The 16,689-nt window shown below is 36.0% G+C and overlaps 1 protein-coding gene across 1 annotated transcript in view; it reads right to left on the bottom strand.

Moving 5' to 3' along the window:
- The window catches only part of LOC101735883 (paired mesoderm homeobox protein 2A), a 43,376-nt gene extending 27,382 nt beyond the window's left edge, over positions 1-15,994 (bottom strand). Inside the window, exon 1 of the mRNA XM_038014847.2 lies at positions 15,499-15,994. Within this exon, the coding sequence (XP_037870775.1) occupies positions 15,499-15,727 (229 nt within the window). The 5' untranslated portion in view covers positions 15,728-15,994. The remainder of the gene's footprint in view (positions 1-15,498) is intronic.
- Between the last annotated feature and the right edge of the window lie 695 nt (positions 15,995-16,689).

A 16,689-nucleotide genomic window follows, 5' to 3' on the forward strand; every position in this document is an offset into this window, starting at 1 on the left:
ACTATATGCTTATTCTATGGACATCTACAACGTAAATGCGCCACCCACCTTGAAATATAAGTTCTAAGGTCTCAGTATAGTTACAACGGCTACCTCACCCTTCAAACTGAAACGCATTACTACTTCACGGCAGAAATAAGCAGGGTACCTACCTACCCGTGCGGACTCACAAGAGGTCCTACCACGAGCAATAATATAATAAATTTGCTGTTAAAAGACTTGATTGAAGTTTAAAACACAATTCCTGGGTGTACAGCGACTAATCCCGTGAACCAATAACAGTAAACAACATTAGACATTTAGTTGTTGCGGCGTAGGTACATCGGGGGACCGCAGACCGCACACGCGCAGCGACAATTACCTCAAATGAACCGGAATTAATCGAGACTCGGTTCTTGGCCGAGCTGCGGTCTCATTTGCATTATTAATAGACGCTGCGAGGACGGAGGGCCGCGGGGATGTCACTGCCCCCGCACCGCGACCCGCGCCCCCGCGCAATTTGCGGGACCTAATGAAGAGGATCTCGCCAAGATGTTTCTGTTCATAAGATGTTTAATTTGAGTTTGCATTTTCGTGGGTCAGAACGTTGGTCCGCTCATTGTTATTGGGGCTTTATGTTTTAGGGTAAGTCGAACCTTCACATTTTCATTATAAACATTGATTCGTAATAAGATTGTTTGCAAATTGGCTTTTCGCTTGATTGCTATGTTTGTTACTGAACCCATTGTTAAATGGTTACTGGAGTCCATAGAAGTCGTAACGTAAATACGTACCTTTACGTAATGTTTCGTAAGGTATGAAGTCGAAGTCTCAGTTGTCTTATACATCTGACTGTCCCATCTTTCAAACCGGAACGCATGATTGATTTCAGAAATACGTAAGATACCTAGGTACGTAGGTACCTACACATGCAAGATCATAATCTTCACCGAATTTATACATTTTTCCATTCCGACTTTATCACACAAGGCCGTGTACATTCGGCGTATATAAATTTGTTTTAAGCTTTCTGCCTCCAGCTTCCACAAACAGGGACTACAATTGTATGTTTTCAGGAAATATAATTTAATTGTCAAATCCCAAAGCGCGAATCAAGCACAGCTCTTTTTTACATAGTTTTCAAATTTTCATAAAGCTTTTCATTGCAAGCTAAATGTGTTCTGTATTTGGTAGCATCCTATGATTTTATGCTTGTCATTAAAAGTTGAAACTCTAGAAGATAATTTTAACCGATCTAACAATTAATAATAATTTAATTAAAACTCGTAAATGTTACTCTTATTAAATAATAACACTACTGAATCTCATCGGAGCACATGGCGCTAGTTAATCGCCAGATGCATATTAATTCACAGGTGATATGATCCATGACCCCCCGACCCCAGCAATCGCTTTCCATGGCAGCACCCTCTGAGGAAAATCTGTTAATTACTAAACGGCGAGACTGCTTGAAGGGCGCTAAGGATCACGTCAAACGGGTTTTGACTCGTGAAAATTTGCATATTGAATTTTAACTAATATTAATTAAGAAATACATTCATTAATAGTTGTTTTTTATTTGCGTAATAAATCGATGGCATTCACGGAACATTAAAACATTCAGAATGAATAAAAAGAACACAATAAAATATCAATATAATATTTGTTTTTATTTATTTTTTATATCTGATATTTTGAATGTTTTGGGTTATTTATTCCTATGACGATAGGACATTAAGGAACCATGATTAATTTCTTTAAAGCCACCTATTATTGATAAATTACAAAAAAAAAAACCTGAAGCAGTCAGATTAGACGCTTGATTGATTTATTGATTGAAAGGAGTCTTTGAAATATATCAATATTATCGAAATGTATGATTCATCTACGCAGAATAAAAACTTCAGGATTACACATAGATAAATGACCGCTGATATACCAAAGGGCGGAAGTGAAGCTTGTAGTAGCTCTTCGTCATTGTCATTTCATACGAATGCTCTTCAATGCTCTTCTACCGATCAATACTTTACTCGATAGACAGTTAATCTGTAAGCGTTTGTTCTATAGATTCCTCTACACTGATACGAAATATCTACGTCAAATCAAAACGCGGTTCTTTTATAAATGTTTCTCAAAACGTGGTAAAGCTATACCCTCAAAAATTGATATCACTAGTGGTAGGACCTCTTGTGAGTCCGCACGGGTAGGTACCACCACCCCGCCTATTTCTGCCGCGAAGCAGTAATGCGTTTCGGTTTGAAGGGTGGGCCAGCCGTTGTAACTGTACTTGAGACCTGAGAACTTATATCTCAAGGTGGGTGGCGCATTTCCTTGTAGATGTCTATGGGCTCCAGTAACCACATAACACCAGGTGGACTGTGAGCTCGTCCATCCATCTAAGCAATAAAAAAAAACAGAATCAAGCTTAGGAATCGGTTTCAGAAAAATCAATAATCAACATCGCTATGAAAGATAAAATTCTGACTAGGATATTACACGACGATCCGTCCAGGCTGGAGATGGTTCATTTTTCTCACGTCAGGTGAAAAGTTCGTCGGCATCCATAATGCAGGCGATGTCGGCACGTCATCGCGGCATACTGCGGCACTGCTCGGGCCGCATTTCACTTCACTGAAGGGTTGCCGGCGAGATTAATGAACCTACTTCACCGAACCTTCTTGTACACTTTTTTAACGCACTTTATTGCTTTAATCATATTTGAGTAGCGCTATTATATATGGATGCGTCCTAGTTTACCAGTGGTATGATTAAATATACAATTATTTGATTAATTATTTTTTAAGTCGTCGTGGCCTAAAGGATAAGACAACCGAAGAAATAACATCGTGTAATAAAAATCAAACCCGCAAAATTCTATTATGCGTAATTACTGCTGGTAGGACCCCTTGTGCGTCCACGCGAGCAGGTATCACCACTCTGCCTATTTCTGCCGTGAAGCAGTAAAGCGTTTCGGTTTGAAGGGTGGGACAGCCGTTGTAACTATACTGGAGACCTTAGAACTTATATCTCAAGATGGACGGCACATTTGCATTGTAGATGTCAATGGGCTTCAGTAACCACTTAACACCCGGTGGGCTGTGAGCTCGTCCACCCATCTAAGCAATAAAAAAACATTCTTGTGGATTTTCATTAATGTACGGTACTTGTTTATTATAGACAGCCATTTTGAAGTTTAGTCACGAAGTAAAATTTAAGAGTGAAAGAAAACCTCATTGGTTTTAATACTTTTTTAATTTTTATGTAATTGATTCGGTAATTGAACTCATGGCTCATCTGCCGTGATGACGGTGATCGGAATATGAAAGCATTAATGGTGCCACCCACACAATTGCTTAGCAAGTTCACGTGAGTTAGTTACATTAAATTATTGATATTGATAGCGTAGGTAACGTAATAGCAAACGAGCAATATAAAAAAAACATAAACATGTTTCCCATGTAACGTACAGCACCAATATATTTTATATCACAAATAAACATGTGGATAAATTTGCGTAATGGCCGCAATAAAACCGGCACATGGTACTTATGCGCTTTCATATTTTTCTCACCCGCGAGTCTGTATTCGTTTGTTCATATTGTATAAATAAAATACAGGCTCGTTTATTGAATATTTGCGTTTATTCTTATTTTATTAATTTAAATTACAACTTGCCATGCACGGGTGTAAAAGGCTGGAACGGAAGAGAGTGTTGCCAAGCGCCAAACATAAATTTAGCAACTTAGAACTTAGGTGTTACCATTACAATATAACAATATAATTCTAATGTTCATATTTTGATTGAACACATATGAAATAAAATGAAATTCAAACCTACTGAATAATTAACACTGCACGCAACTTCACATTAGTGACTTTAATTGAACTTTGTTTACACCGATATAGATTTTCAAGATATAAATATAATTTTTTTATTGCCCTTGTAGGCAGACGAGCGCACGGCCCACCTGATAGTTAGTGGTTAACGTCGCCCATGGACTTCAGCAATGCCAGGGGCAGAGCCAAGCCGCTGCCTACCTACCTTTAAAATATCTTTAACTATAGTAAAAATATAACATTAATTCATAACATTTAAATATCTTAAAATGTATCCAGCTGGATATATTTTATAGATACATCTTATGCTTTAAACAAAGAGTAATATGTTCTTATCAAGAAATACAGAATTAAATTCGATACATATGTTAGTGAAATATAAAATCACCATAAAACCGTAGTGGTTTATAACGTGAAGCGTTTATAACGAGGGTTTGAGAACTGTTTCTCAGAGTTAGCAGACTCATCTAATTTTTATATGTATATATTTATCCATATGTATTTATTTAAATACGAATATTTGTATCCATAAATGTTATGTATGTCATATATACGTATGTTAAAATACTATCAATATCACACTACACCTACCAAGGTTCTCCCTGCACTCCCCTAAGGTAGACCGTCAGAGAAGGCCTATGGTATTAAATCCGCCTTTATACTGTCAAGTATAGAAAGTTAAAAATATATAAATAAAAAAAAAAATGTGTGCGTGTACTAGTGTACACACGTAAGAAGTGAAACTTGTTTATGGCCTTATTTTTCGAAAAATGATCTACATGCAACTTTCTAGAAATTGGTTAAATAAAGTTAAATTAGATAAAGTTTCTAGAAATTGGTTAAATAAAGTTAAATTAGATAAAGTGTTTAAAAAGGATTTTATTATCATAGACATGAATACAAAAAAGTTAAATTAGATAAAGTTTAAACAAAAGGATTTTATTATCATAGACATGAATACAAAAAAGATGGCGCGTAACGGAAAAATGTGACGCGTAACCGAAAAATGTGACGGTAATTTTTTTTCCAACGCCGATAAAGAAGTTTCACTTCAATAAAATCCATCTGTAAAAATTATAATTTAACAGCTCAATTAGCATTTGTAGAACAACAAAGTCTAAGGAGCTGTCGTATCGTCATTTAATAGTAACATAAATTAGTTTAATTCTGTTACCATTTTTATATGGAAAGAAAGTACAAAAATGATTTAATATAAAAAAAAATTGGTACTAATTCTATTGCCAGCCGAAAATGTTCAACTAGTTTTTGCAAGACAATAAATAAGCCCGTACTTTGGCCCGTATTTTTGGCATTTGAAACTGACAATAACAATTTCTATTCAAAAAATAAAAGTCGTTTCTCTCTTCGAATGTACCGCAGTAACATTGTAGAAGTTACGATCGCGGCACCAGGCGCAGTTCAACCGTGAGATATTGCCTTTTTTATGACCCACTCTACTATACTATACTAGGACAGAATAGATCACATGATGCGATAAAATATTGTCCTCGGTTCTGGAACAAAATCGAATTAACCCGTCCACTTGCATACAAAAGCGACTTGCGAATACAGATAGCCGATATTGAGTTAGGATCCGACCTTGTTTTCCCTCATGGTTATGTCCCGAAACTTGAAGAGGCCGTTCGAATAAATAAATGTTCCTCTAACAAAAGATGTGTTAAGATTTACTACGTGCTTTAGGCAGTGTGTATTTGAAGGAATATTATTACTTATGTAAAAATCAAATCTTTGAAAAGAATGATGTGTGAAATTTATTATTATCATCACTATACCATTTTAAAGAGTTTAATGTACTTTAAAATAGTGCTTTGTACGTACAAAATGCAAATAATTGTACTTTTAAATAACTTTAGTAGCACAGAAACAACAATCTTATTACAACGCTGTAATTCTTGTAATTGTGCAACAATTAATACGCAAACTTGTAATTAATTTCCGCGTGATTAACGGGTATAATCCGGACTTACTCGAGATTACGTGAGAGTTGCCGCTCGAGGTGAGTTATTGTGTTGCGTGGGGGAATGCGGGGAGGGTTGCGATCGCGGGGCGAGGGGGTATTCCTCAGCCGCAAGACTCGGAGAAGGCTCGCTCGAGCAACGTTGTCCTCCCCTTAAGATTCTCGCGGACGCCGCTGCCAATTAGGGGCGCAATCGCTCACGCGGCGAGATGCACCCTAACCCACCCCTTGGAGGCAACGTCCCGCCCAAACGTACTCTCTGTTACGCGACTGTCGTCGACGTCCTTGCATTCGCCCTATCCGACACTTATTTTCCAAATGAAAACGGTTTTGCTTTACTTTAACAAAGAGTAAAGTAATCAAGTTTAATAATAGACGATTTGAAAACCTTGAGACTTGAGTTCAGAGTCTCAATTATATTACAATAACTACTGTCATATTCTTCAAACTGGAACGAATGCTTGGTTCACAGCAGAAACCTGCAAGGGATTCGTGCCATTGTATTTCGTAGCAAATCGTACTACGTAACAGTAAAAACTGGGTAAAATAAAAATTATTCACGCGCAATTCATTCAATCGAGGTGAAACTTTCTTCAGTTGTTGTTATCAGTTTGGGGAAGGTTTCTGGCATTAGAATAAGTAGCGGCCGATTCGTTTCAATAAATGTATTTCAAATATTGGGTCAGACACTCACAATCAAGCTTGGCCGTATTAAATCGTTTTATTTTTTTACGCGTGCATGCGGCCAAGATGCGGATGTTGAAATGGGTGTGTAGTGACAAGAAGGGGCAAGATAAGGAATGAGTATATAGTAAATGTGAAAGTAGCCCCGATAATTAACAAATTAAAGAGCGGACGGTTAGCGTGGTGTGGACATGTGCATAGAGAGAAGATGCATGTGACTAGGAGATGTATGGAAATGGTAGAGCAAGGTAGAGGGGGAAGAGGTCGACCGAAGAAGACATGGATGGAGTTTGTTAATGACGATATGAGAGAGAGATGAATGAGTGTGAGGAGTGAGTTGAGCTAACGGCTGATAGAAGAGAATGGAAGAGAAAAATTAGCTGTGCCGACCCCACCTAGTGGGATAAAGTGAAGAAAAAGAAGAAGATCTTTTTACGAGTGAGTACCGGTGAAAAACATTCGCATGTTCTTAAGATTAAAAATAGCCATTATACTCATCAAGTAGTTAATTATTGAGCAATTACTCCAGAAAATTTCAAGGCAAACTAATACAGAATGAAGCATCTGACTTTGTAGAAGTCGTTTAAAATATTTACTTGTGGCTCTCACAGGACGTTCCAGCTCTAGACAGGATCTACGCAAAGTGAGCCTGGCTGACGAAGCAATCTACAGATTCTGCATAAAGAAGGTAGAAACTATGAGATATCTTTTGAAGTGACAAATTACCAAGGGCTAAAATGAACATTTTGGGTAATATTTACCCACAAAAAAATATCTGTAGACGCTTACATATATCCAAAAACTGTTGCAGGACTCAGGCGGACTGTATTGTCAGATGAGAAGTAGAAGACGGGGGAATTTCCCAATTGTCTAAACATCGGACACTTGTTTGCCCACCCCATAAAATCCAAGAGACTACTGCAAAAGGGGGTGATTCTGGTAGCCACCGATATCTTTGTTAAAGATCTTTGGTGTTCAGAGTTTAGATGTATTTATTGTATTATAATTAAATTATAACATAATATAAATAAAATTGGAGTGTCTGTTGAAATTACAAATTATAATTGAAATTACCGCTTTTTACTACATGCATATAAATATATATACGGCACATACACCAAAATAATATTTTTTACAATTTTTTTCTGTCTGTCTGTCTGTTTGTTCCGGCTAATCTCTGGAACGGCTGGACCGATTTTGATGAGAATTTCATTGATAGGTAGCTGATGATATAAGGAGTAACTTAGATATTTCCAGTTTGTTCTCATAGTTCCATAGGAAATTCTAGCACTGTGAGTCTATGAACGTAGAAGGTTTTTATTTATTTGATGTTTTTATCATTAGAATAATTAACTAGGTAACGGCTACATTCGCCACATATGGTTTAAAAATAAAATTGGAGATTTTTTCTTTTTTAAAGCTTTAAATGAAATCGAGGATATTTTTAGTACTAAATGTTTATAATACCAATGACTTTAATACTAATTATAACATATCGCACTAGTAGGTAGGTAATACACAAAATGAATACCAGAAGTTAAAAATAATAAAAAGTAAGAATAATTATTACATGTGAATTTGGAGTCTGTCATTCGCGTATAAATAATCATAGCATTTTTCATTTTCGTGCCAATCTTTGTCAAATATCTACGATAATAAAATGAGTTGATGATTAACAAAACCAAAACAGTATTTTTTTTTTATTGCCTTTATAGGCAGACGAGCATACGGCCCACCTGATGGTGAGTGGTTACCGTCGCCCATGGACTTCAACAATGCCAAGGGCAGAGCCAAGCCGCTGCCTACCGCTTAATACTCTCCACAAGCCTCGTTTGAAGAAGGACATGTCATAGCGCTCGGGAAACACCGTGGAGGGGAGCTCATTCCATAGCCGGATGATACGTGGCAAAAAAGATCTCTGGAAACGCACTGTGGATGACCGCAGTGGCTCCAGGTAGTATGGATGAACTCTAACAAAGTGTAACGATATAACACAAAGTAGCTGTGATGCCAGAAAAGAAAAGGTAAGATTCTTAAAAAAGCAGTAAAGACCTGCTCATTAAGCTGGATGGATGGAAGTCAAGCTGGAAAGTAACGTTTCTGACTTTCTCAGAGCTAAAATCTGGCCGGTTTCTCGATGGTTTCCATTCCCGATGTTACTCCTTGATTATGCTTTATGGTTGTTGTTTTCTTTTATGTATAGGAAACAAAGAAGAGACTGATCTGTCTATTAAGAAGAAGATAAAACAAACAGTATGCATTTTTGCAAAAAAAAAACAATATTCTGTAGATAGTTGGCGTTTATTACCTTATTACTTGTAGGTATTACCGTTAGACAAATGTAAGGATGGTTCATCCACGTGATTTACATTTATTTTTTTAAACATTTAGTGCACCTGACCTTTCCTTTTATCGTCGTTCCAGTAATCAAATACATCATATGGAAACAAGCCGCAGCCTGCCACTTAATAGATTTTAAGCCCTCTTTGCGGAAAGAAATGCCATAAGCCTAAAGAAATACCGACCATGCGAATGACCATCTGAATGGTACGCGTCAAATAGTGGTTCCAGTCAATAGGAGATAAATGGGCATACCCATTGGTGGTTAAATTTATAGAAAGACGGTGGAAATGGAATGGAATGAAATGGAGTTGTTTGAAATTTCTCAGAGCTTAAGAGCCTCTCCGTTTGTAAATGTCGACATAAGTAATGAGGATTTTTGATGTTTAGAATTTTAGCCCATCGCATTTGATGCTACTTATTTTTAAAGCTGAGCTAAACATATTACAAACTACTCGGAACAGAAGATAAAATAATATGAAAGACCTATTAGAATACTGATAGTATTTTGGTTAATGTTAACGTCAATATTATTCATAAATTACATTTCAAATTAAACGCAACATCAGTAAGTTGAAATACGCAGTTGTATAAATAAATTAAATGATTACTTTAACTATTTGATTCCATCGGATTTTACCTGAAAAACATAGTTTGCATGCGAATTATAATATAAATATTCATGTTTTGAAAAATAAACATCTAAAATTTTGTTGCCTTTTAATAAAAAATAAAATAAAAAGTGCTTAGATAGAAATGAGCCTACAGATATCAAAATGTGAGTGCCGCCACCCATATCAAAACAGGAAATCAAATTCTCAACTATGTTATACATATAAGAACTGTCACACTGTTCCTGCGAACTCATAAATCACCCAACTACCAGTTACGCAAATTTATAAACTTTTGGCAAGTTTCAATTTCATTAAATAATATGGAGTCATTCGTGAACACGTGCTTAAAAAGTCCCACTTGGCAGCGCAGTCTGGATACTGACATGTGGATCTTGCTTTTAGTCCACGACGGCCTCCAATGATTTAGCTTTGACAATACGAAGACTGAAGCCTTGTTCTGTTTTGTCTATAAACAGCCAAAAAATATTAGAAAACGAAAAAAATCTAGCCTTTTTTTTCTATATTTTATGCGATGTTATATAGTCCTTATGGTTATATTCAAAATCTCAAGATCTAGCTCATAAGGAAATTATTTGGAATTAAAATATAATAAATAAAATTTTAATAAAAGGACACCAAAAATATCTTGAAAAATATTGCTCTTATTGTATGTACAAAGATATCTTTTCATACTTATGCCAATATAAATAAATTTTATTTTACAATGTGTATTAAAATATCAGCCAAGTAAGAGGAAATATTCCATAGTTCGTCTCCTAAAAACAGTGTGTGTGCAATGGGGAAGAGAGTTGTAGAGGCACATAACTTGGACCATGAAATACTTATCGTAAAAACTAAAAAGATGTAGTGGAGAGAAGAGGAAAATTACCAAGGCGGCACCAGAAGTTCTAAAAGCGGTTTTGTTTGCCACTGGGGGTCATTATACTTAAAGTGCTCGTGAAGGCAAATTAGTGCATTGGGCATTACGAATAATAGTCTAAATAAAAATAAAAACAGAATCTGGCAATCACGATGTCAACCAATCGAGAACTACTCGTATACGGATGTTTGACACATGGTAACACATACTTCTGCATTCCCCGCCCGAACGAGATACACAGATTCTGCAATAGTTCACATTTATAAGAACTTCATGAGCACAAAGGAAAATACTTCAGCGCAGAAAGAAGATAGAGTAGAAGTATTCGAGTAAGAAGATCTTTAGAACGAAAATATAACCAATTTTTTAAAGGTTTGAGCGACTGCATTGTATAAAACTAAAACTATTCTTTTAGTCACAAATAATGGATCATTTAGTTTCAAATACTTAAAAAAGGACAGAATACTCGGAGTGGTTTGAGGCTACAAGTCCGAGATAATTCTCAATTTATTGTAAAAATAAAATAAAAGTTGTGACTTTATAATAATAATAAGTTATATCAATAAATCAACTTACGTGCTTCAATGCTTTCGAAACTATAAAAGTTCTAACGCTTGTAAATACCTACGGCTTTTCGTTGGGACTGACGATTTTTTTTTTTAAATAAACATAGCAGCACATAGTTTTATTTCAATAGGATAGACGAGAACTAAGCAGTAACGGCTTATCTGATATTGCTGACGTTAAGCGATGGTAACGCTTTTCCATTAGTGGGGAACTATCAAACTTAACTTCCATTTAAAATAAACTATTCTATTTTTTTTTTTGTTTTAACATTTAATTCGGACAATTAATTCGAGACAAAACAGAAAAATGGGCCAAAGGAGTGACAGAATGGTGTCCAAGATATAAAAAGCGAAATAGAGGAAGACAGCAACGTAGATGGGAAGACGACATCAAAAAAGTGGCAGGAACGACTTGGATGAGAAAAACGCAGGATAGAATATTATAGAGAACCCTTGGGAGGCCTACGCTGTACAGGAAGACGATCAACAAACCGGTGTCGAATAATAAAACTAGATAATAAGTGTATTAAAAATGTAACTTAAATTAGATTGTTAATAAAGGCTTATCTTATCTTATCTTATTCTCAAAATTTTAACCGAATTCAAGAACGAAGCGGCTCTCTCGGTTAGACTGTATTTGTTTGTATTACCTTAGAATATTTTTTCTTGGTGAACCTATTATAATGATTCTTTCTTCGTATATTAAAGTGGGTGCTTTTCATGTGGTTCTATATAAAGCTTATCGAGATCTGACCAGTAGGTTTTGAGTTATCATGAAGAATGCATATTTAAGTGAAGGTGGTTTTACTTTTTCTTAAGTTTTTTAAATTCGTTATTTTACTATTTTTAATTTATTTGTGAAATACTTTCAAAGTTATACTAATGTTATAAGTATATAAGTTTAAAAACAAATATTACATATTACCAGTAACTTTACCTGGTTCAACCTTGTGACACAAAGGAGACTGAAACGATTACATACATTTTTGGGCCCGAATGTAACGTGATGAAACTAATATGAATTAATAGATTCAGATTTATCAGTACCTTACTGGAAATTATAAAAGTTTTCTCAATCTGAGAGCCGAGTTAATAAAGATTTAGTAATAATTAGGTTATGTTACAATCTCTTTAAAAGAGCTGAATAATAGCTTATTTAAGCATAAGTAAATGTTTATTACATCCATTGGATAATCTTTTAAATGTCATATTATGAATGAATATCAATGATATATATCAGGTATAGAATATGGAATTGCTATCCCACAATTCACACAGCGATCCATAATTTCAACAGTATCCAATGCAACAATTTCAAGTCAAACGTGTGAGCGATCTTCGGTGTCCAGTGTAGAAGCAATTGTCGTACAAGGCTGGCAGAGTGGAATCCGTAATAATATAGCAGTGATCGTTGAAAATATAAAAACAGCCCGATAGATACACTCTCGAAACGCGTCGAAGATACAAAACGAGTAGAGCAGAAAAAACCAACAAGCGCCAAAAAATAATTGTATAATCTATGAACAAACGTCATGGCAGCTTACTGTCAAAGCTGTCATCAAAAATACAATCGATTTTAATCGATTTGAAATCGATAATCATATTACTTTGTTAAGTAATAATAGACTTTTTCTTCATTTATGTATATAATCGCAATTAAATCTGGCGTATACCGCACTTGTATACAACAAGTATAAATCGCTCATTTAATTACTTTGCATTAATTACCTAGTGCAATGTTTTTCTTTTTATAATCCTGTAATCGATTAATTAAATCGATCACAATGCTAAACCGACAAAAAAACCTTCTCATTTTTCTCCGGTCCCAGAAAAAGGATTGAGGTGATTTTTTATATTCTTATATAAAAAAATATGACAAATTTTTTAGACTACATTCCAAGTTATTACATTTTTGGCCCACGATTTTCCGTCTCCTTTTCACTAGTTCAACTCATGGAAAAAGGGATATTTAATCTACACCATGCTTAAAGAATTACCATCCGTAACGCTGGAAGTAGCTGTAGCGAAGGAAATAAAAGAATATGGATTTTTTTGTAATTTAATAAAATTTAAACTAAGGGTATCATTTACAAAAATGAAAAGAAATAAATTAAAATACAAAATGTAACAAATGAAAGAATGGACAGAATTAAAAGGGATAATACTTTTTTGCTTAGAATTTTTGTTTTTTATTCAAATACCTTGCACTGAATTACACTTTTAAGCCATTACATAACATAGATAATTATTTTTGTCATACCTTCTAAACAGATTTAAAAATTTAATTTGCAAACTTTTATTCTATTCTATCAGCCCACAGACGTCCACTGCGGGACATAGACCTCCCCCAAGACTCGCCACAGACTCATTGCATTGGATAAAGGGCCTACCTTTCAATCTAGAATGTCTGATTGCTTGGCGTTATAAATGACCAGTCGTACCTACACGTATCGCGTGAATCGACAATGCCAGTGCTCAAATCCCGCAGCAGGTATTGTTACCTATTGGTATTTCTAATGAAATATGTACTTAACAGTCATATTCAACAATATAAAAATATATTTTAAGTCGTCGTGTCCTAAAGGATAAGACGTCCGATGTTTCTAATAAAATAATATATATACGTACTTAACAAATGTTCACAATTGACCTCCACGGTGAACATCGTGTAATAAAAATCAAACCTGCAAAATTAGAATTGGCGTAATTACTGGCGGTAGGACATCTTGTGAGTCGGCATGGGTAGGTACCACCATTCTGCTTATTTCTGCCGTAAAGCAGTAATGCGTTTCGTTTTGAAGTGTGGGACAGCCGTTGTACTGTAAAATCTCAGAACTCATATCTCAAGGTAGGTGGCGGCATTTACGTTGTAGATGTCTATGGGCTCCGGTAACTATTTAACACCAGGTGGGCCATGAGCTCATCCAACGATCTAAGCAATTAAAAAAGTCCCGAAAAAAACATAATTTGCGTTTCTACCAACGTAGACCTCAGATTTCAAGATGCGTAGCCTACTATTCTACAAAATCCTTTCGAATAGTAGTACCGGTTTGAAGGGTAAGAACAGTCATTATAATGAAATTTAGACTTCGTGTCATGAACCCCCTTGATGGGTTGATGGGCAGTGTGAATATTCATTGTAATGTTTATAGATTTCAGTAACCACACAACACCGGGTACACAGCCTGTCCACCTACCTGCCTATATAATAATTAAATCAAAAATTTGTAGAAAAATCATGTGAAAAGTTAGGTTGGTAACGTGAAATTTCGAGATGCTAGCAGTTTTTATTCTTATCGAAGTAGTTGTACTCTGTATGAATTAATTGTTATCGAAGCATCGAAGTTGAATCTTCAATCTAATGTTTCATGATGGGACGCAGTATTTACCGGCTAGCATCTACGGAATAAGCAGAAACCGGAAATGTTTTGAATTAAGAGGTACTGTAGTCAGCTTTTTTTTATTGCTTAGATGGGGTACGAGCTCACAGCCCATCTGGTGTTAAGTGGTTACCGGAGCACATAGACATATATAATGTAAATGTCGCTGCCCACCTTGAGATATGAGTTCTAGGGTCGCAGTATAGTTACAAAGGCTGCCTCACCCTTCAAACCGAAACGCATTACTGCTTCACGGCAGAAATAGGCAGGGCGGTGGTACCTACCCGCGCGGACTCACAAGAGGTCCTACCACCAGCTTGCTATCATACGTGTTAAATGCTGTAACCTACACAATAAAAATTCAGGGGTTATTTATTATTCACTAATTCATACCATAAAGTAAAAATTGAAGTATTTATGTGAGATTTCGAAGTAAATAATTTTAAACTCATGTTATTTAATGTCCTTTTACCTTACCTACCCATGCCTTTTCTATTTTTTAATTTTGTTTTTTTTTTCCTGGCAGCATTTAGGGGTCCAGCATAGTTTCAGTAACAGGAGAATTATATCTTGAAACTAACAGAATTTAATGCGAGTGTATTATCAGTATGAAATGAATGAATATACAAAATACTTTCTTATGTACCTACTCAAGATAATTTTTAAAACCAAAATGATTCATGATAATGAATTCAACTGCTCGCTAGTATTTTATTGTTTTACAAAAAGCTAATAAATACAGCGCATCTAAGAAAACTAACGTGACATCTGTTCAGAAATAATGAAGCTATATGTTATTTAATTTCACAAAAAAACAGCGATGACACTAGATTGACACATAACATCGCTGTTTATGACGCAATTTCTACAACAAAACCCGATTAGAGAAAAGGAACTAAGAATCTCCTCTGAATCAAAAGGCTTAAATGTCGGAGTCCTACTAGCCGATTTAAATTGTTTCTTTAAGAACACCAATTTTATTTATTACTCAATCTATTGCCATTACAATGGATTCATTAATCAGATAGTAGTCAAGAACCCAATCAAATTTTATTTATATATCTACTGTATGTTTAATTTAGACGAGGCTATAATTCAAAAGAATATTTTTAATTACATATTAAATACATTTTATTTCAGTTTTTTACACTAAAGCATTAAAAGTTACTCAAAAATACGAATGCTTGCTTTCTTGTTTACTATTACCATATGGTTATTTATGATTAGTTATGGTACTTACGCTGTAAGTTCATGGATGGTGGGAAAATGTGGTGATTCCTCATAGCGGCGTCTTGTGGTCGTGCACACTGTGGAGGAGGAGGCTGATACCGCATGCCTTGGTACCGGTAGGCAGCCTGCGACATCTGCCCGCACGAGGCTAACTCGCCCCATGATAGCTCACCACTTCCAGTGCCCAAGCAAGCGCCATCAAACCCACCGCCGGCTCCACTTAAGTATCCGTACTCCATAATATAAATTTTTCGTTCCTACTATCTAATCAGTTCAAAACCTAGCATGGGCTCTAACCAAACTTTGATGAGGAAATTATTCAAAACAACAATAATTACACGGCGAAAACGCCGCGCCGCGCGGGGCGCGAGCGTCTTGTGTGAGAGGGCGCCGCGCGAAGGTTCACAACCACATAATTGGATGAGCCTCGGGTATATTGAATTATGCCGATTACAGATGGTATCGGGCCTCTGTGATAGTTTTTGCCGACGCGGAGGACCGCGCGCTCGCCCCACTCGAAATCGAATGATAAGCCTAATTCAATAAGGGCGAGCCTCGAGGACGGGGCGGGGCGTGCACCCCCGAAGGCAGGCCAATGGTCGCTGTCGGCGGCGTAGCTAGCTACCCTGATTGGCGGCTGGCCACCCCCGCTCTCAGGCTTCGCTCGGGAGTGCGTGTCACGACACTTGTCTACTTTTCTTTTCGCCGACAGTTCCTTTGTCATTGAGGAAAATAAAAAAGTTGTAATTAACGGTCCAGGTATGTATGTATCTAATTAATGATTGTAAGTATTAGCACTTAACCTTGCAAGTTACTTCTGTCTTACTTCGAAGTTATGTTTGATGATTTTGAATAATTCAAAGTTTACGTAAGTTTTTAAAATCAAAGCATCTTATATACAGCTTTTAGAAACCTACTTTTTAATTATTATTTTTAGCGAACCTAAATAGGTATCAATAATATTAAAAAAGTTGTCATGGTCTAGAAGGATAAGACGCCGTTTTCTCGTGTCAAGCTATGCCACTGGGCCGGGGTTCAAATCCCGCTGGGAGTAAATTCCTAATTATGTAGGCAATGACTTCCGTGATGAAGGAATGACATCGTATAATAAAAACGAACCCCGTATTATTATTTTTTGCGGTATTATTGATGGCGGAGCGTATTGTCAGTCCATACGAATATACTATATTTACACTGATTA

This window comes from Bombyx mori, chromosome 13 (genome assembly GCF_030269925.1).
Source record: "Bombyx mori chromosome 13, ASM3026992v2".
NCBI classification, from domain to species: domain Eukaryota; kingdom Metazoa; phylum Arthropoda; class Insecta; order Lepidoptera; family Bombycidae; genus Bombyx; species Bombyx mori.